Genomic DNA, 21650 nt, shown 5'->3' with positions numbered 1-21650 from the left:
AGTGGCAGAGTTTAGATTTACCTTACCTAGGTTTCACTTACTGTTTATAATGGTAGAAGCAGAGCTTCAGCAAGAGGCAGGAGACGTACTTTCAATGAAAGGCTATTTTTTCTAACGGGTTAAAGTTCTTTTATATAATAATCTGATTTTGATTCCTATCAGTAAATAAGCAAGGGTGCAGCTACCTGAAGAGCTGACACCACCACTCTTGGTTAGGTTCTACTCTCTTCTTCTCATTGGCAGGCTGTCCAAGGCACTGGACTGGCATTTATAGTGTATTCGGAAGCGATAAAAAACATGGAGGTCTCTCAGCTGTATTCAGTGCTGTACTTTATTATGCTGCTGATGCTGGGCATAGGCAGTATGCTGGGAAACACTGCAGCTATCCTCACCCCTTTGACAGACAGCAAATTTCTGTCCACCCATTTTTCTAAAGAGGTGATCTCAGGTAAGTTGACTAGCGCATAAGAAAACAGGTCGACAGCGGGTAGAAATTCAGGCTGCATAAGGAGTGAACACACTCAAGTGGGATTTGGAAGCCCCTAGCGTGCAAGTTCTGCATGCCCTCTACTCCCACTGGCTTCAAGGGAAGTGAAGGGTATTCAGCCCCTTTCAGGCTCAGGTCCTAAGGGGAGTTGACGGATTACAGTGGGAGTTCTGGCTGAGTAAGGACTGTAGAGTCCACCCCTGCAGCCTGTCAATTGCATGAGGAATGTCACATGAAGCCCGGTCCCCAGCCTCCAAAACGCAGTTATCTCACAACAACTGCAGATTCTATTGTGTGTCATTTTCATTCATCAAAATAGTGCTAAAAAAAAAAAGTCAAACATGATACGAATAAGGAAAAACAAAACAATGTCACAAGTACACACTGAATATTTTTTGAAAATCTCAGCAGGAAGCACTTGTGTGTCCCTTGTCCTGTCATACAACATGCAGATTCTTTGCTGGTGGTTTCACAGAATATATTTAAACATAAACTACAACCAGTGGCGGCATTTCTCAGGGAAGATCGCCTCCGTTTGTTTGTTGTGAGACCCAAGACAGAAAAACTCCCTAGGAGGAACCATAATTCTCCAGAATACACTGCCCAGAGTATTGGATTGCTTTTAAGAAATGGATATTGCAGAAATCACATCTTTATATTTACAAGGACTTCTGACACAAACATCCAGTCAAATGATCAGTCAAATTAGTATTTAATGATAAGTGAGCATCAAAAAGTTTGCATACACATCCAAATGTCACCATATTTATCGGAACTTCTTTGATCTTGAAATCTGATCACAAATTTTTAATATCTTATTACATCTGTCTCTCACCAAAAGGAGAAACTCCTATCAAAAAATAGCTAGCTAAATTTTTTGCACCTCAAAAACCATTTGCATCTGTCAAGGTTCCTTCCCCACTCTGAACTCTAGGATACAGATGTGGGGACCTGCATGAAAACCTCCTAAGCTTACTTTTACCAGCTTAGGTTAAAACTTCCCCAAGGTACAAACTATTTTACCTTTTGCCGTTGGACTTTTACAGCCACCCCCAAACGTCTAACCAGGTTTTTTGTTAGAAAAGAGCCATTTGGAAACATCTTTCCTCCCCAAAATCCTCCCAAATCTTTCCCCCTTGGGTAGGGTTTGATAAAAATCCTCACCAATTTGCATAGGTGACCACAGACCCAAACCCTTGGATCTTAAGAACAATAAAAAAAACAATCAGTTTCTTAAAAGAAGAATTTTAATAGAAGTAAAAAAAAAGAATCACCTCTGTAAAATCAGGATGGTAAATACCTTACAGGGTAATTAGATTCAAAACATAGAGAATCCCTCTAGGCAAAACCTTAAGTTACAAAAAGACAAAAAAAACAGGAATATCCATTCCATTCAGCACAGCTTATTTTCTCAGCCATTTAAAGAAATCAGAATCTAACGCATATCTAGCTAGATTACTTACTAAGTTCTAAGACTCCATTCCTGTTCTGTCCCCGGCAAAAGCATCACACAGACAGACCCAGACCCTTTGTTCCCTCCCAGCTTTGAAAGTATCTTGTTGCCTCATTGGTCATTGTGGTCAGGTGCCAGTGAGGTTATCCTAGCTTCTTAACCCTTTACAGGTGAAAGGGTTTGTCCTCTGGCCAGGAGGGATTGTAAAGGTGTTTACCCTTCCCTTTATATTTATGACAGCGTCAGTTCCTATATTACACCACCTGTATAGTTTTAACTATAAATAGTCCATCATTATCAGCAGTCAGAGTTCCATGGTTATTTCATTCAAATAGCCTGCCAAAACCATGCAAAGACTTTTTGTGCTCATGACACAGAACAAAGGCCACTCGGTGGGAGGGTGCATGTGTGATTAAACAATTAATCAGAGATGCTTCTTCTATATCTATTTACAAGACATCATAGTCAATAGCTCTGTGCTCATAACCAAACCAGCAATAACAGTGTCGGAGCAGGGTCATGAGAAAATATTTTGCAAGGAAATATTTTTTAGTGTCTGCATACTTTAACAGAAGTCACGCCATGCCTTTACTGTTGTAACAGGAGATTCAGACGGTCATCATCAGGTCAAATAAAAAGAAAAATCACAATACCCTCCAGATTCACAGGGATGCTGTGAATCTTAGTTCATTGATGTTTGCAAAGTGCTTTGAGCTCTTCACAAGAAGGAGGTATGCAGATGCAAGGCACCTCACATTTGGTGCTGAGTGCCGAAATACTAAGATACTGCCTTTAAAATTAAATGTAACTTAGGAAGCAGGCAAGAGGAAATTTCACCTTTCTCTAACCCCGCCAGTCAGTGCTATCAGAGAACATCCCAGATGCTGATTGTAACAATTGGTGCCTTTTCAAGGCATCTCTGCTCATTTATGTAGGAAAGTGCCAGATGAAGCATCAGTTTTTCAAGTGTAGGGAAATGGTCATTAATGCTTTATAATGCAAGCTACGTACACTTAACAACGGGGGCACAAGCCTCATCCACATTGACGCTCTAGCCTGGGTATTTATATAGCATCAATCCCTGTAGTATCTAGTTATTGCTAGTTTTCTTGGTTCCCCTAATAAGACTACCAATTACCACTACAAACAGGCTAAAACCCAGTGTCTTTTATTCTACGCAAAGCTTCTGACTCCTGCCCTACTAACATTTGCCTTTCCGTTGTGACTCAAATAACCTCTTTGTTTTATTTCTACAGGTACTTTGTGTTTCATCAACTGCATTTTTGGCCTGGCATTCACCATGGAGGCTGGAAACTATTGGTTCGACATATTCAATGACTATGCAGCTACCCTCTCTCTGCTGCTCATCGTTCTGGTGGAGACAATCGCGGTTTGTTACATCTATGGGCTAAAGCGGTAAGAGTTTAAAACCTCCTCCCTTACTGCTGTAACTGTGCCATCGCAGGGATACAGGGCAGGCAGGACACACTGGGGAAAGCACTTAGGCCAGGACAGCAGCTCCAGGAGAAAAAAAAAAACAACACCTTTCATCAGATTTGAGGACTGAGCTGTTCTTTCACCCTGGGCAGCCAAGAGGGGGTGACACTCACAGAGCTAGGTGGGGGTGGCACCTCCCTGGCAACATTCTCTTGTTCCCTCACAAGCCTCCCCGTGGAGGGCACCAGGGGTCAGGATTCATCCCTGGGAAAGGGACGGGCTAGAGCTGAAGTGACCACTCTACACATCCCCTGCAACTCTGACCCCACATAAGTTTGTCAGCTGACTAAGCCACAGTGGCAGGAGCCAGTATGGCAGCACAACGCCCCATCACGCTTCCCTGGTCTCTACGCAGCTGCAGGCTTTGGGGGTCAAAATAACTCATTCCAGGCTGGGGTCCAACCTGGACTAAAGCACTGATGCCACGGACACGATCAAGGGGAGCCTCCGACGTTTCCACTCCCCCACCCAGATTTTTCCCATCGCGGGGACAAGCTAGCCCTAAACCGCTGGTTTAGGTAACATGATTTTTCCCTTTTAGCCTGCACCTATGTTTTCCTATGGAGGCCACTATTAAACTGTGCTTACCCTTCTCTGCTAACTCACCTAATTCTTGCCTTTGACTCTAGTGCACACGCTGTATCCTTTGCCCAAACCCTTCCACTGCCCTCAGAACACTTGCACCCAGGACGGAGCAAGCAGCTCCGGTTACCCTCACCCCGCCTCCCCCCGGCAGAGTTTAAATAGGAAGGGGAGGGGAAAGTGAGAGTCAATTGGGTAACCCAGCTCCCCATACCCAGCCAATGGAAAAAGAGCTTCTTTCACGCTCTCGCGTTCCTGAGTTCTGGGCACTGTACTACCTGGCAGGTGGTCCATGCAAAAAGTGGTGTGTCCCTGCCACACACACTGACTGGGAGTATTGGGTGGGAACAGTTTAATCAGACTCATCCGTTCAGAGGTAAAAACAATCTTGATGTTTAAGGGTCTTGCGACTGCAATCCCTTCCCATGCAAGTACTCAGGTCAGTGGCATTCCTCAGACTAGGCAGAGCAATGCTTGGTGCTGCTTGCAAGAGCACCAAGCAGGGCCAAGAAAAACCTCGTAACTACAAAGAAAAGCATCGTGATCTGATCCATTGCAAAACCCAAGCACATGTGTTCTATAAGTGCAGGGGCCAGTGGGGCACGTGTGCGTATACTGACACCTCTGATACGTTAAGTTTATACTTGGTTAGCTGAACAGTGAATTTTAAGTTTTTAGGCCTGATAGCCTGTGATGGGACATTAGATGGGTTGCGATCTGAGTTACTACAGAGAATTCTTTCCTGGGTATCTGGCTGGTGAATCTTGCCCATATGCTCAGGGTTCAGCTGATCGCCATATTTGGGGTCGGGAAGGAATTTTCCTCCAGGGCAGGTTGGCAGAGGGTTTTTCACCTTCCTCTGTAGCATGGGGCACGGGTCACTTGCTGGAGGACTCTCTGCACCTTGAAAGTCTTTAAACCACGATTTGAGGACTTCAATAGCTCAGACATAGGTGAGAGGTTTATTGCAGGAGTGGGTGGGTGAGATTCTGTGGCCTGCGTTGTGCAGGAGGTCAGACTAGATGATCATAATGGTCCCTTCTGACCTTAATATCTATGTATATCCAATTAAGTCATTAAAATATATAAACATGTTTACTACATCCAGTTCATAGATGTATGTTACATCATTATACAAAACCTGGGACCAAATATGTGACTCCCATGCTTAGTATTTCCCACACATTTTCACAAGGGATCTTATGATACTGCATAGTGCCAAAAACACACTCCCCGTAGGTTTGAAAATAAAAAAGGTGGCAGTCAGTTTTGTCCACATGGGTTACTTAAGCATGTCTGCCAGGGCCATAATCTGTCTCCTAGGTAACTGAGCGCCATACATTTTTTGAATGAATACAGAACTTTCTGCCTTTGTTTAGGGGGGAATTGCTTGGGTGAAAAAAACAGCTAGAAAAATTAACAACGATTCTACCTGCTTTTCTCTAGCTCTTTCTCTTTTCCACTTAACTTCTGCTCAATACAAATTACACACCTTTTGACCTTAGCAGATGCTCCTTGTGAGCCAAATTCCCTGCAGCTAGGTCTCTTTCAGCTCACATCTTGCCTAGTCTCACACACTTCTCCCCTACAGGCAGATTTGGTCCTTTATAGTTGTAGGGCACACCTAGGTACATGATATTATTTGTACATACTCAGATAGGACTTGTTAACGGGCTTCACACATTAATCTCTAGGCCCTACACATTAGAAAGCCCCCACAACCCTTTTTCCTTCATATCTTTCCAAATACACCTTTTCCTAATGTAGAGCCCAATGATATCTAGCTATCTGCAATTATAGCCATCTGAGTTTTCCTGGCCAAGAAATACAATGAGGAAGGGACCTTGAAAAGTCATCAAGTCCAGGCCCCTGTACTGAGGCAGGACCAATGAAACCTAGTCCATCCCTGACAGGCATTTGTCAAACCTGTTCTTAAATACCTCCAGTGATGGGGATTTCACAACCTCCCTTGGAAGCCTATGCCAGAGCTTAACTGCCCTTTGCAGGTAGAAATTTTTTTCTTAGTATCTAACCTACTAATGCAAAATCTAAACTAAAAATAGTAGCATTGTTCAACAAATTGTGTAACTTTTTTTTTTTTTTAATAACAGATTTGAAAAGGACCTTCTCCTAATGGTCGGACATAAGCCAAACTGGTATTGGAAAATGATGTGGGCTTTTGCCAGTCCTGTGCTAATTATAAGCTTGTTTATATTTTACCTCACTGACTACATCAGCACAGGAACCCTGCAATACAAAGCCTGGGATGCCACACAGGTATTTATTTTACTTATCACTTTGTTTTATTACCAGTCCCTGCTTGCCGTTGGGACTCGGAGCTATTGGTACATTTAAGGAGTGGAGGTAGCCAGCTTAAATTGCACCAGCTGAAAATTCACATAGCAGGTTTCAATCTGGAACAAAGATGGGTCTTTAATTTTAATGGAAGGCAGAAGCAGCTGCATTCCCTAACCCTCACACAAATAAAAAGCTTTCATTTAAGAGTTAGAATCACTTGTGGCATTTTGAACAAACAAAATTTTATAAAAAGAGCAGTGATACCACACTAAGTGATCGATTTATGAAAATGTTATTTCCTATTCACAAAGACCAAGAGGTTTTCAGTACTTTGAATAAAGCTCCCACATACCTAATTACACATACAATAGAATGATTCACAATCCAGTTCATTCTCCCCAGTGGGCATAATACATGTTTTATAAAAGTACTTCAATACATGTTTATCACAGAGAAACAACAATTTGATTTTCTTAAGTAAATATTAATTTCATAACATTCCAGAACATGTTCCCGTTATGTTATTAAAAGGAAAGTAATCAATTTTATAGTGTTTTCATGCCACTGCTAATTTGGGTATCTGAAAGGGTGTGCGTTTCTGCTGTTGGCTGGAGAACAGCAGATTCCAATGCAGCAAGACTGAAACCATTTTGCAGAGACAGGGATCACAACTGTGCCATGTCAGGAAGGAATAATCCTGCTGAGAAAAGTTTCCAGTGACAAATTTGGCCTCAAAATAAGTTAAAAGCTTACATAAGCACTAACATTTCTCACTACGTAATGTTAACCATCTGTAACAAATATTGACCTGTACCAGTTAAGGTAAGCTTTGTTGCTTGCTGCCAACTTCCAACTGAAGGTAAGGGGCAACACTTAAAGGACAGCTGGTATATTGCAGTGTCTCACATAACGCTAGCTGTATGGGCTGTATCACTGCTGACAACCCCTTCAAGTGTTCAGAGAAATCTAGATGGTGTTGCTGAATGCAAGATGCAGGCCTCCATTCAGTTTCTCCATTTAAGCACTAATTACATTATGGGAAAATAGTGGCTATATAGTGAAGCTCTGAATAGCTTTGCAGCAGCTTTGGGTTGCATTGCATCATTTAGCTGGATTCCCAGACCACCAGAGCTGAGAGCAGTCAGCTACAGTACGCCCAGCACTAAACGCACGCACACAGCACTCCTGAACAGCCTCCTTATTGATTAGTTCATGGAGCGTTGGTCACAGCTCTGTTCACTCACAGCAAGAATGAGAGGACTACCCATGACTATGAACCCTCATACAGCATGGTGCGGGGTCAGAGGGTAAGGGAGCACACATTTAAAAGAGGAGGGAGAATTAGCAGGATACAGTTGGAATTCAGATAATTCCATTGAGCATGGGAGAAAAAGAGGTTAAATCCCATAGGACATAGTGATGCTGTAGGAATAGAACTGCCGCCATGTAGTTTAGATTTTTTAAGAACAGTTCAGGTTTTGTTTTTTTTTGTTTGTTTTTTGTTTTTTTTAAAAACAGCTTTAGTTCCTCCATGCCACTAAACCTTGAATTCCACACATTTTGGTCTTTTTACAGTGGCACTAACAGGGAAAGTGACACCTTGTACCTTTACTTTCTGACTGCTTGAGAGCAGAGTGCTTTAGAGATGTGCATACATAATCTGGGAAGGGCTTATTCTAAATTCATGATGAAGACAGCATCTTTCTCCCACTTAAAGAGACAGGAAGTGAAGTGAGCCATACTAATACTGTCTTTAGAATAGGCATACCCTACAATTAAAAAAAAAAAACAAACCACCACCTTTCAATGAACTTAGTGTTCTTAAAAGGTGCTGATGGGAGCAATAACTACAGCGACTACAGACAGATAAGCACAGGCAGCAACAATGCTAGTTACCCCATCTACTAGGGTGACCAGACAGCAAGTGTGAAAAATTGGGACAGGGGAAGGGGTAATAGGAGCCTATATAAAAAAATAAAGACCCAAAAATCGGGACTGTCCCTATAAAAAAAACTCAGGACATCTGGTCACCCTACCATCTAGTAGGGTATAGTCTAGGGATGAGGGTAACTGTTTCCATGACTGTTCAGGATGTGGCCTCTGTTCAAATTACTGAGGCAATGGCCTATCCTGGGAAGTATGCGAACTGACGTGAAACCATTCACTTATTTTGTGTGGCACACTCTACTAGTACCTTGCCTCACGATGGCAGCTCACATCCAGCCTAGGTCAGTAGTGACTGAAACTCTATAGTCCATCTCTCTCAACCTGCCACAGCCCAAATACAGGACAAAAATTAATCATGCAAGAAATACAAAATGCTGTGGGATTCAACCCATTAGCCTAAATAACTTTCTATAACTGTTTTCATGATTCTTTATTTCGACTGTTAAGTTTTTGGTAAGAACAAGAAAATATGTATTGTGCACAGCAAACTCAGTGACTAAAATGAGTGATGTCTCTTGAAGTGACAGTCCACACCAATCCTTGATATTTACATCAAGGTATAGTGACCACCTCTACACACAAACATCTGCTTTACAACTTAACTTTGTTCTCTAGCAAAACTGTGCATAAATTTAAGATCACTGCCAGCCATCAAAAATTAAAGATCCAACACTTTTGGGGCAGTAAAGGATCTCATTTCTTATAGTAAGTTACAAAGAGGAGAAGGCTACAATTACTTCATGCTAATATTCTGTCTTATTTGCAGGGTCAACTGGTTACAAAAGACTATCCAAGTTATGCCCTGGCAGTTATTGGACTACTTGTGGCTGCATCCACAATGTGTATACCACTAGGTGCAATAATAATTTTTATTATGAAGAGACTGAAGAGAAATGTATCGACTCTTGAATGAACGTTCATAACTGGACTCATGAAAACTTCAGCACCAGTTGCAATACCTGTGTGGATCTTTGAGACCACAGTAACCATTACTTGTAGCAACTATTTATAGATCTGCAGAACCTTGGGTGACGTATTTACCATGAAGTGCTCTTGGCAGCTCCCACAGTGGTTCAAAAAGCTCTTCTGTAGCAGATGAAGCTTTAAGAGGGTCTCTAACTGATATACAAACCTCACAAAAAGCCACTTAGCACAAGTTACCAAGCATTACTGGTTAACGACAACTGATGTTAGGCTGTTCTCTCTCACGGTGCAGTACTGCCTACTTCAAACAATAAGCATCAATTATCTGAAAGCAAGTTCTCTTGTAACTGAAGTACTAGAAATTACTCTTCAAAATAGTATGCATATACATGACTGCGTTTCTTGAAATTTTATATATATAGTTTGACTTCTCAAATTTTGTAATCTGAATGTGACAGTCTTTACTATTTGAGAGAAAAAAATGCTAGGAAGTATCTGTATGTTGAGGTAAAGGAGGTCAATATTTCTTAAGAGCCGACGTAAAAGCAAAACAGCTTAAGCTTATGCATAAGCTGTGTCAATTCTTATGTTTCCAATAGAAGTAAATATCAGGTTCCACTATGCAACTGTGTACAGTACTTGTTTTCTAGGGAGTTACTAGCAGATGCACACCTTTAAGCAGTAAAATGCATCTGTGACAGTTTCACAAACCGCTCAACACAAAAGCCTCACACCATACAACTAACTTCAACAAAGTTCACACCCATGGATATGTATTTTGATTTTAATCTTCTGCCACATTCCAATGTTTTATAGACCTGAACCATTTTTCCCTGTGAGAAATTTTTTCTATAACAGAATGAACTCATGATGTGTTACATTAAATTTCAATTAGATAGTAGAATTGTACTAATTTTTGTTTAGAACTACAGAAGAAGTGATCCTGAAATGCAATGTTAAACAAAACACAACATTTAAAAGTGTAAATTCTCTAAGTACACATTTTGGTTATGTGACCTTAATAGAACACGGTAGGTGTCTTGCAAAGGAAGAAGCAATGTTCATTTTGATTGAACAGTATTACAACATAACAAGTAGCTTTCCTGGTCAGAGAAAAGCTAGAGGTGAAATTATAGTATGTACTAGGAAAAGAAACTCTCTCGGCTGAACTGCAAGTACAAAGGTAACATGGCATGCTTAGTCCGCACCAATGCTCTACTATTGCATACAATGAATACAAACCCCATTCAGGGCTTAACTGACAAAAGAGACAACTTTTCCACATTTGTGTTTATTAAAAATTGACATTGTAAACAAAACCTGTACAAAAAATATCAGACTGCTTAGAATTTTGTAACATGTATCTGTGGTGAGAGAGAAGTTATCGCCTAGGTCCCCCTCTTCCTCTGCCACGGCCACGGCCTCTGCCCCGACCTCTGCCACGGCCTCTTCCTGCAACTGAACAAGCAAACAAAACAAAGAACAAGTTAACTTTTACACCTGAATAGAGTTTATTTGAAATAAAGTGTATGCTTATCAAGTGTAAAAGACATTGTATTTTATCATACAGGACTTGTAATTGGATACCAGACTGATAATGCTACTGAATTTCAGACACACCAAAGGTTTTGGGGTTTTTTTCCCTCTATTTCAATTCCCTTGCACTTGATTTTTGCATTTTTTTTAAAAAACGCAAACAACTTATATAATTTACACTTATCAACTCTACTTTCACTTCTGAAAACAAAGGCATATACTAGCTTTCTGAATATGAAAGCTTGACACATGCCCTTCTCGCTCTCTTTCTGAATAAAGCTAACCATTCAGGAACTGGGATTTAAATACACAAGATGCTACAATGCTGTTGGCTTCACACCCTATTCATATAACTTATTAACTATGACAAAATATGTATGGCAAAGAAGCAGGCAAAGGTAGGTGTAAAATGTGTAAGTGTAGACAGGCCAGATTTTCCAAACTGCTCAACTTTCTTTTAGGCAAATAAAAAGTGCCTACATTTTCTCAAGAGCTGATCATTCAACAGCTCCTGTTGTTTTCAATAAGAAATGTTGGGTGCTGAGCATTTTGCAATTTTTGGCCATCTCTTGGCTGCAACAGTTTAGTTCAAGAAAGGTGGAAATCATCTAATTGATTTACAGTATTGAATAGGAAAGAACATGCTAAATGAGATCCTATTCATACATTCATAACAAATTTACCGGCTATGTTGGCATGTCTTTTTTCCTAATACATGCCTGACAGAACTACTGACCAAGCTGCTACAGATTTTATATATCCCATTCAGCAGAGACTTTCAAAAAAGGCATATCCCATACAAAAGGCACTTGCCTCTTTTAAGCAATGGGAATTGGAAGCAATAAATGTGCCTCAATCATATGGCTTCATGACATTCTGTCAAGGGGCATGGTTCAATTTCACCCAAAAGGAGGCTGGGTATGACCCCATAACCATTTAGAGGTGTGTTCTAATCATGGTGCTTTGCATGTTTAACTATGGTTTGAGATGACTGAGTATTGTGAAGATCTGAAAAAAAAAAAATGGGTTTGTCCTCATAAAACATCAGTGAGGTGCACTATTATGGAGGATTAGCAAATTGAGATAAATAGCTCTAATTACATATTACAGTCATACATGTTGGGATTTCTGATTAATTGAGCTTGTTAATGAACAAGAAATGTCATGGAACTTATCTATGTAATATTGTAAAAACCTGGTCACACTGTAGAGTAAAATATTTTGAAATACATAACAGTGCACTTTTCTTCCTCCCCGCAATATTTGACAAAGTAAGGGGGGGGGGGGGGGGGGGGGGGGAAGAGATGAAGGATTTCACAGTTGAAAGCAGAACCTGGCACAAACATGCAGCATGTATCTCCCCCCAAGAGAACTGTAACTACTTCTTGGCAGATTAATTCAGTGTTCATTTACCAATAACTGAAATTAATAAATGAAAAATGTGAATAGTTATGCTGCACATCGATATTAACTGAAAACACCCGAATGCTTAGTTGCACAAGTAGTGAGGAATTCTGTAGGTAAGTTCCACAAACAACCTGAAATGGATATCACCAGCTTTAAAAAAAAAAAAAACTTTGTTGAAATTTCTTTACCTATTTTTCAAAGGTAATTTACTGAAAGATTCTAGACAAAACCATTCAGATCGCAACAAAGAAAAAAATTAAAAATAAATAAATAAATAAATTATAGCAGAAACAAAATTTGACAGAGGTACTCAGGAACAAGCTACTTTTACTCAATTTCCAAAAATGATTGAGATTTCCAATAACTTGAACTCTACCCACCATGTCACAGTCTCAATGAATTAAGTCAAAAACAAACTACTATCTAGCTACCTCATTTGTTTCCAGTACATGCCACAAACCATCATCCAACACATATGACTCAAAGATCATTCTCTAGTTCACCTTCCCATATGGTACAATGTAACTTATCCTTCATGTACTGACCTAAATAAATTTGTTCGTCTCTAAGGTACCACAAGTACTCCTTTTCTTTTTGTGGATACAGACTAACATGGCTGCTACTCTGAAATCTGACTCCTATTTCTATTTCCCACGTGGTCAATAGATTATTCATAGTGGGTGGGGGAGTCTCAATGTTGTGGAGAGCCCTATCAATGTGCCTACACAGACTAGAGCTACACTGTCTAGACCCTGAAATCATCTTATTAATATAAATTAGAGAACCCAAACTCCATTACAGCTCACTTATCCCCTTTATACAATCCACATAATATGTATAGGCCAGAGATCTCAGAGTACTACAAAAACAACAAGGAGTCCGGTGGTAGTCCTTAAAGACTAACAGATTTATTTGGGCATAAGCTTTCACAGGTTTAAAAAAAAAAAAAAAAAAAAAAAAACACCACACTTCTTCAGATGCATGGGTTTTTCAGAAGTGGGTTTTTTACCCACAAAAGCTTATGCCCAAATAAATCTGTTCGTCTTTAAGGTGCCACCGGACTCTTCGTTGTTTTTGTGGATACAGACTAACACGGCTACCCCTCTGATATTCAGAGGACTACATTCACCAAACCAGGCTAGGATGCTATTTATTAAGGAGGAAAGAAGGGGGCCAACATTTCTGTAAAGCATACCATGGTTCCATTCACAGAATTTATTGTTTCCAAGAGCAGTCAATGATTTGAAAGCTTTAAGTGAAGTTACCTTAAACATATCCTTATCAGGTGGGTGAAAACATAGCACACAGGTACAGTTGTTTACGAACTCTAAACTACAAATTCTCGAAAGTTTTTCTTGTCACAACAAAGTTCTAATAGTGTGGCTTTAAATTAATAGCCCCCTATTTACAACTTTAATGCTATCTAAAAGTTTTTTGTTTAAGAACTGTCTGAGGAAAAAATTAGAACATTCTTGTGTGAAAATCTGAGGTAGATGGGAGTTGGGGCCAGAACTCTACCTATATGAAAACATCCCAGGCTTATCATGAAAGTTAAGATCTTCAGAGACCATACGGAATCCAAAGGTTCATTTTTTCCCCTGTAACACACAACTCCACAGTTATCCACTCATCATAGTAAGAGAGTCCCCTCTGTACTAGCTCATTGAGATTAAGAAACAAAACCTGAAGTTAATAGTGCAAACAGAGATGCGGCGCACACACACTAGTAAACTACAAAAGTCATTTTGAAATTATTTTTTTCTCCAACTTAAAAAAAATGTCTTCTCTGGTAGGACATTGTTGGATCATATTAAAGACGTTCTGTATTAAAATCACAAATGAGTTTGATTCCCCACAGTTTAAATTCCAGGGTATTACTAATTAAGAGGTCTCTTGGTTTTTGGTACTGTTTCTCTCCCTCTATGTGTGAAACTTGCAAGCTGCTAATTATGTTAGTACATTCTAAGACAGAGTCTCTTCTCAAAGCCATTCTTTGTAACAACTACTCACACAGAGAGAGACTCAAAGCAATACTCTGTAACAACAGAAACAGCACCCAGAGACTCCCCGCCCTTTTGTTGTATTCATCTCGCTTTGTTAACAATTGTGATTAAAATAGAGATAGAGGATGTATGTGGATGGATGCTTGGTGTGGAAAATAACTGAATGACCAGGGAGGTGCCAGCCTAAGAATCCAGTGTCCATTGGCTGAAGAAGGTGTCAAGTGGAAATAACCAGAGGACCCCCGGAGGGCAGACTGGAATCCACCCAACAGCCTCAAGAATGGGAGAACCAAAGAACAAGATAACATCTGGCAGCATGGAGCCGTCAGGAATGTGCCATCTGCTGATTGATTCAGCAACAGCATGATGAAGCAATTCCCATAGACTGGCATAAGAAGAAACTCCTATAAAAATGGACTCTAGAAAGTGAGAACTTTGGGGGTCTGATTCTGCAAACCAACTTCCAGGAGCATCAGACAAGGCCCTGCTCCCTCCTCATGTCCAGGCCACCTGGCCGGTGGCTTGGCATGAGCAACTCTAAGGCTGGTAACTATGATAACAGCCTTGCAGAACGTGAGTGTGTGTGTGAATAAATATGAGATTGAATGGAATGTTATAGCTATAACTGCTTACTATGATTCTTTCTGTATTCACAATAAATGTGATATTTTGCCTTTTCCCTTTAATAAGATCCTGCTGGTTTTTATTTTATTGGTATAACAACATCACATACACATAATTTCAGATTTATGCAGAATTTAAAAAGGGTGTCCAAGTCAGTGAAACTCAATGTTTAAGGTGATCAGAACATCAAATAATCTACAAACTGCCAGTGCCTTCCAGCTAGAGGACAAGAAACCTCAAAACTTTTTAAAGATTACTTCAGATTCAATAAAAGTACTAATTTATGGAGCAAACAAACCACCCCCTTAGTAATCTGGAATAAAACAAACGTGAAATCACAAACTAACCTGCTTCCCTTTTCTTGGATTTGACTTTTGGTTCAACATCCACTAGCAAGGTATCCAGAGGTAAACTGTCTGGCAGAATGAAGTATCGAATGTTATTTCCTCGAATACTCAATGTCTCCAACTGTACAGGCTCTCTGTTCTTCAGTGTCATTTTCACAGCTTTAAGATGTGTATTCATACTGACATCCACTCCTGAAACACAACAGAGGGATGACAAATTTTAGGGAAGAGAGAGTGACTAAATGCACCAAAAAATTGGTTACTTTTAGTATGCTAGGTAATGCCATTTTCGAAAGGACATTGTTATGAGACTTACATTTGAAAAGGAGATGCACAATTAGTAGCTATCTGTGGAAAAATTTGACAACAAATGGTAAGTCTGGTAGAACCAGAAATAGAATCCAATTCACCTAGATAGCATTCAACTGCCTTAATCACAAGACCATCCTTTCTCTTCCTGTAGTCCCCTATATCGTTCTCTAAATACCTTCCCCCTTCAACAGCTAATGAGGCAATGGTCGAACAGACTCATTGACTGCACAACCCTGGTTTATTCACTGAGCTTTACTCATCCTGGCACTCAAGTTCGGCAGTGGTCCTGCAAGAAAAAAAGAAGTGTATGATCACTTAATTAAAGACCATATCATTAAGGCTGTGAGTCTGTCATGGACATCACAGAAGTCATGAATTCCGTGATCTCCATGACTTCTGCAGTCTGTTTCTGGCTGGGCCAGCAGCACCAGTTTGGGTGTGTGGAAGAGGGCTCAGGGCTGAAGTGGGGCCAAGGGTGGGGGGCTCCCCAGCTCACAGTGGCATGGCCTCCCTGCAACTCCTAGGCAGTGGTGGGGCCTCCAAGCCGTGTGTTGCCCAGGACTGCAGGCCCCGCCCCCGCAGCTCCCATTGGCTGCAGTTCCCAGCCAATGGGAGCTGCGGCAACCAGCGCTTGTGATGGGCACAGCGGAGCCCCTGCCTTGGCCCCGGCCTCCGCCACCTAAGAGCTGCAGGGACCTAGAGCCAGGTAGGAAGCCTCACCAATATCCCTTCTTCCCAGCACCAGCAGGGATTCCATACCACCCCCAGCCCAAGTTTTAGTCCTGGTGGGTATTTTTAGTAAAAGTCATGGACAGGTCACGGGCCTGTGAACTTTTGTTTACGGCCCATGATCTGTCCATGACTTTAAAAATACCCATGACTAAAATGTAGCCTGATGTATCATGATACATACAAGGAGGCAGAATTAATAGACAAACTTAATAACTTATAAGTACCTAACTTTACAATCTTAACATTTTAACAAACTTTCTTTGTATTTAATTTCCTAGATTTTATTAAAAAAATATCAAATTATGTGCATTTGTAATAACCACCCTGCACACCTATCATGTGTATTCAGTAAGGCCTTATCAAATGGCCAAGAAAAACATTTCACCGACTGTGACATCTGGTCTCCCCCTGTGAAATCTGATCTTGTGTACACTTTTACCATATACTATAAAGATTTCACGGGGAGACCAGTGTTTCACAAACCGGGGGTCCTGACCCAAAAAGGAGTTGCAGGAGGGCGGGGGGGGAGGGAAGGGCATGTGCGCAAGGTTATTTTAGGGGGGTTGCATTATTGCCACCCTTACTTATGTGCTGCCTTCAGAGCTGGCCAGCCAGAGAGTGGCAACTGTTGGCTGGACACCCAGGTCTGAAGGCAGCGCCCCACCAGCAGCAGTGCAGAAGTAAGGATGGCATGCCACCCTTGCTTCTGCACTGCTGCCTTCAGAACTGGACAGTTGGAGAATGGAGGCTGCTAAGGGCCCAGCTCTGCAGGTAACAGCGTAGAAGTAAAGCTGGCAATACCATACCATGCCATCCTTACTTCTGTCCAGCTCTGAAGGCAGCACCGCCACCCGCAACAGCACAGAAGTAAGGGTAGCAGTACCGCAACCCCCCTTACAATAACCTTGCGACACCCCAACTCCTTTTTGAGTCAGGACCCCTACAATTACAACACAGTGAAATTGTGGATTTAAATAACTGAAATCATGAGATTTATTATTTTTAAGATCCTATGACCATGAAATTGACCAAAACGGACCGTAAATTTGGTAGGGCCCTAGTCATCAGCGAAATATAAACCCGGTACCTCCAGCAGAAAAAGAGCCCTACTGTAGACGAAATTATACCTTTATAAACATACTTACACTGGACTAGCTTACTGTGGTTCAACAAAACAAAATAAGCTATCCAGGTATAACTGCCTACACTAGGGTGTTTACTGCCATAACTGTGTCTTAAAAAAAAAAATAATCACACCCCTTACTGACAGCTGTACACAAACATCCACAGTAAAACTTGAGGGTAGACCAAACACACCCTTAGTTAAACCAGTGCTACTCTGTGAATAGACAAGGCCTAAAAGATTCCCCTAAGCCACTTTGGTGTGCCAATTATTACAATTCAGGAGTACCTGGCTCTCAGTATTATAATCCAACAGTCCAGAATCTCAATACAGAAGCTTATTACAGTATTAAACAATATTACAAAATTTGACATTTTGCCCCCTGGTCTATTATTGTGACCAATTATGATCTGTGAGTCTTCAAAGCACTTCCTGGTGGTCTATGAAGAGCTGGCAGGTCAGAATGATGGCCATGCTTTCAGTTGCTTCTACATGCACCTGGGCTCTTGATAAGAGCTCAGCTGCCTGTAAATACAGATAAGTTATCTCATTTTTATCTGCCTTTAGTAGGGGATGCCTCTATATAAAGGAGGAGAAGAAACAGGAGCCACCACCTGGGTCTGGAGATGCTAGTTACTACATGAAGAAGAATGTCAGTGGAAATGTAGGAGAAAGGAAAAACGCAGTTTAGCAGCAAATTCAAGGCAGAAGGAACTAAGGGATCAAGAAGCACATGCAGGAGCAGAAGGCAGCAAAGAAACCTGCATGGGAAGGTCAGAGAGGATAACAGAACACAAGGGTGGGAAAAAAACAAACACAGTAAACCCCAGTGAGAGACAGGGGGTGGTCCTCAACACAGTATTTATTCAGATGTGGTCCATGTTATTAAAACTTTGAAAACATCTCATACATTAGATTAGTTGCCTGCTGCTGGTCTTTAAATTACATGTACAGTCTGAACATTCACCACAAATATATGAGTAAGGAAGAACCCTAAACTGATGTTCCTAATGCTATTGGTTGTGGGGTGATTTTAAACTTTTTGTTACCAAATATTTCACAATTCATCTCTTAAGGAGACTCATTTAGCTATCACAGTGGAGTCTCTTTAGAAGAGAACAGATTTTCCTTTCACTGTCTATCAATTCCTTAATTATTTTAGTTTAGGGTCCAACTTCTTGAATATGATACCTGTGATTGTTCCATGCACCTGTGTTCCATTCTTCAGTTCAATGGTCACAGTCTCATGACTCAATTTCATTAGAAACCTGCAAAATAGAAGTGTAGTTGAAAAATAGAACTTCCATTCCAATATCATAATACATGAATAATCTTCAGAAAGTACCCAGGCCCTGCCACACATATTGCACAAAGCAGGGAGAGATCTCAAACCTCACAATATTCCAAAAAAGTAATTCTGTATGGACTCTGAGGGTTTGCAACAACAACAACACAACAGTAAAAATCATGCAAGAGAGCATCCTTGCCAAGCAACCTGATTGAACACTGCTCCAAAGAATCCCCAAACATACCAAGTACAATTCTGCTACACCTTTATTTGGAAGTCAAACATTATAAAGCAGTTGCTTTTTGCTGGTTACCCATCACTTAAGACAAACTTTGCTTTTTAACAAAATAAATGTAACAGCTATAGTTACTGCTATGGTGCAAATAGCCAAGTACGTTACTTGCATCATAGGGCTAGAAGGCACCGTTAACCCCTTGCCAAAATGCAGGACATGTTGTCTAAACCACCCAAGACAGATGGCTGTCCAGCCTCCTTTTGAAAACCTCCAGCGAAGGAGGTTCCACAAACCTCCCTTAGCAATCCCTTCCATTGTCAACTGTTCTTACAGTTAGGACAACAGTACCTAAACAGAGACAGGCTAGTTTATCCCAAAATTTGTTTAGTTAAAAATGGTTTTACAAAGCTGTCAATGGTAAAGCTATTTGTTAAATAAGCCATCTGCATGAAACAGTCATTGTAGCCCAAACACCACTGCACTGTGTTAACATTTATGAACTTTAAAGTGAAAGCGACAATACAAGAAACTAACCTATTTTCATTTGTACAATCTGAATGAAGTGCAAGAAGTGAACAGTACCAAAAGTGAAAAATAATTTAGTTTTTTAAAGTTGTTTGAATTATTGTTTAATGGGGTTAATTAGCACTTTAAACATTGCTTTAAAGGGAAGCTGTTGGGATTTTTACAAATCCACTGCCATACTTGCTTTTTTTTCTTTTAAGTTAAATATGACAGATAGGAATGCCCTGAAATAGCAGCACTTACAAGCACTGCATGAATGCTTTTTGTACGTGGATTAGCTGGGGGTAGGGAGTCCCTCTCTTGCTGAATTTAGCAGCTCTGAGAAGTGAGCCAAATTTTTCCTTATTCCCCCCAAACTCACAATTACCAGAGAATAAATCTTCTGGCTAGTAAACAATTGTATAACTTGTTGAGCGCTGCTTTAAAATACGCGGGAAATAATGACACCAGATTGGGCGATGGCATTTTTTTTTTAAATCAATAACTGAATTCATGTTTGCTTGCTGGCTAAGGAAGAAAGCGGAACTAGCCATGGAGTCACAACCAGCGAGCAAAGGTCAGAGCCCAGCAAGAACTATCCAGCTAAAAGTCTAACCCAGAGACGCGCAACCCAAGTGCGTGATGTTAAATATCAGTTTTCTTAGGGGGGTGCCTGGGAAAGGAGCAGCCGCGGGGGGAGAGGGGGAGGGGGGGCAACCCCCCGCTGCGGGAGTGGGGCGGGGATGAGCGGCCACCCCCGAGTCCCCGGCTCAGACGCGCGCTGTAGGGAGAGGGGGGCTCCCTGGCACAGCCCTGCCTGGCAGCCCTTCGCGCCCCCGGGCCGGCTCGGCGAGAGCAGGGCCGCTACCAGGCGGCACCTGCTCCGGGCGTGGCGGCCACTGGGCCCCTGCTTGCACCCGCCGTGAATCGGGGAGCCCGGGGCGACAGCGGCGCGAGGCGAGCGGGGGAAGTGGGGCGGGGGGGGGGAGGGAGAGAGGAGCGCGAGCAGCCAGAGCGGCACGAGACGGGGGAAGGTTCATGCTCCGGCCCAGCGCGCGCGCGCGAGCCTTTCCCGCCGCTGCCCGCTAACCCCCAATCCGCCTCCATCCGGGCCCATCTCACCTCACGAGCTTCATGGCGGCGGAGCAGGGACGTCAGGCCAGCCGGCCGGGACCACAGAGCGGCAACCCCGGCAGCGGGGAAGGAAAAAAAATTGAGCTCGGTGCGGAGGCCTCAGACCAGGCCGCTCCGGCGCTCGGTGAAAGAAACGGCGCTGCGGAGCGACGCACTGGCCGGAAGTGACTCCCCTCGCACCCGGATATGAGTGGAAGAGGCGGGGCTTGAGCGCCCCCTGCCGAGCCGGGGCGAGTGGGCGCCGCGCCTGCGCGGTGGTGCCAGCCCCCTGTCTCCGGCGGGCCTGCGCCGCGCTCCTGCCCCGGGCAGCGCCGAACAGCCGGAGCCAGGCGGTGGTGGCAGCAGCGCCGGGGGCGGGGGCTCTGGGTCGGTAGGGGTCAGGCTGGGCCCCCGCCCAGACCCTTCCCATTAAGAGCGGCCGGGAGGCCTGGGGTAGCGCGCTCACAGAGTGGCTCCAGCCTTCGGCCCCTCCCGCCCCGGCAGCCCTTAGTCATTTGCTAAAGGCTGGGTGGGGCGCTGCTAGGCCGGCTCGCCCCCTGCCTTGCCCCCGCTTGGGTTCGTGGAGAGTTGCGGGAGGGCCCAGCCCGCCCCAAGGGTCAGCAGGGCTCTGCAGGCTATTCCCCATTTGACCCTGGGTGCCGGCAACCCCGGGCAGGCTGCCCGAGACTCCGTGCACAGCAGGTGCGGTCAGGCTTCAAATAGCCCAACTCTGCCCAGGGTGGTTGGTCCTAGGCAGGGGTTGCAACATTGATTCTGAATGCAGTGTACTTTACCAGGCAGGTATAAAGATCAAAACTTACCTGACCAATACAGCTGTACTGCAGCATGCCCTGTACAGAGCGCGGCTAGTGCCATAGTTCTGGTCCAACTACACGCCGTTCAACGTAACTAATTGCATGAAGTAAACACTAAACTTTTGTGCCAATGAACCCCCTTCACCTACTGGTTTATTTATAGCACCACACTCAATAAATAGTAATATGGCGCCCATGTTGATGTAGACCATTATTTCCCAAATTGAAAATGGGACACCTCCCCCTCCATGGGGCTATCAGCCCCAGCCCTGCCACTTGCGGGGTTGTCAGCCTGAGGCAGCTAGGGTTACCACTCACCTGAGCCGACAGCCTGACTTTTTTGCCAAAACTGGGTATTTGTCCCTTTGCTCTCCTCACCCCACCCCAGCACAAAAAGCAAACAGGACAAGTGCTCAGTTTGGG

At 42.7% G+C, this 21650-nt stretch overlaps 2 protein-coding genes across 2 annotated transcripts in view; one reads left to right on the top strand and one right to left on the bottom strand.

Moving 5' to 3' along the window:
* SLC6A20 (solute carrier family 6 member 20) overlaps positions 1-10330 on the top strand; it is a 34383-nt gene extending 24053 nt beyond the window's left edge. Inside the window, exons 8-11 of the mRNA XM_007064341.4 lie at positions 244-448; positions 3197-3356; positions 6131-6296; positions 9031-10330. Of these exons, the coding sequence (XP_007064403.1) occupies positions 244-448; positions 3197-3356; positions 6131-6296; positions 9031-9177 (678 nt within the window). The 3' untranslated portion in view covers positions 9178-10330. The remainder of the gene's footprint in view (positions 1-243; positions 449-3196; positions 3357-6130; positions 6297-9030) is intronic.
* Positions 10331-10463: 133 nt separating this feature from the next.
* Positions 10464-20889, bottom strand: SNRPD1 (small nuclear ribonucleoprotein D1 polypeptide). The gene is made up of 4 exons (XM_037890251.2): positions 20422-20889; positions 18464-18540; positions 15106-15297; positions 10464-10646 (listed from the first exon to the last, which is right to left on the bottom strand). The coding sequence occupies exons 1-4, from the start codon at positions 20433-20435 to the stop codon at positions 10570-10572; spliced, it is 360 nt and encodes a 119-aa protein (XP_037746179.1). The 5' UTR covers positions 20436-20889; the 3' UTR covers positions 10464-10569.
* Positions 20890-21650: the final 761 nt, after the last annotated feature.

This window comes from Chelonia mydas, chromosome 2 (assembly GCF_015237465.2).
Source record: "Chelonia mydas isolate rCheMyd1 chromosome 2, rCheMyd1.pri.v2, whole genome shotgun sequence".
Taxonomy (NCBI): Eukaryota; Metazoa; Chordata; order Testudines; family Cheloniidae; genus Chelonia; species Chelonia mydas.
This window is presented reverse-complemented; position numbering and strand designations above follow the sequence as displayed.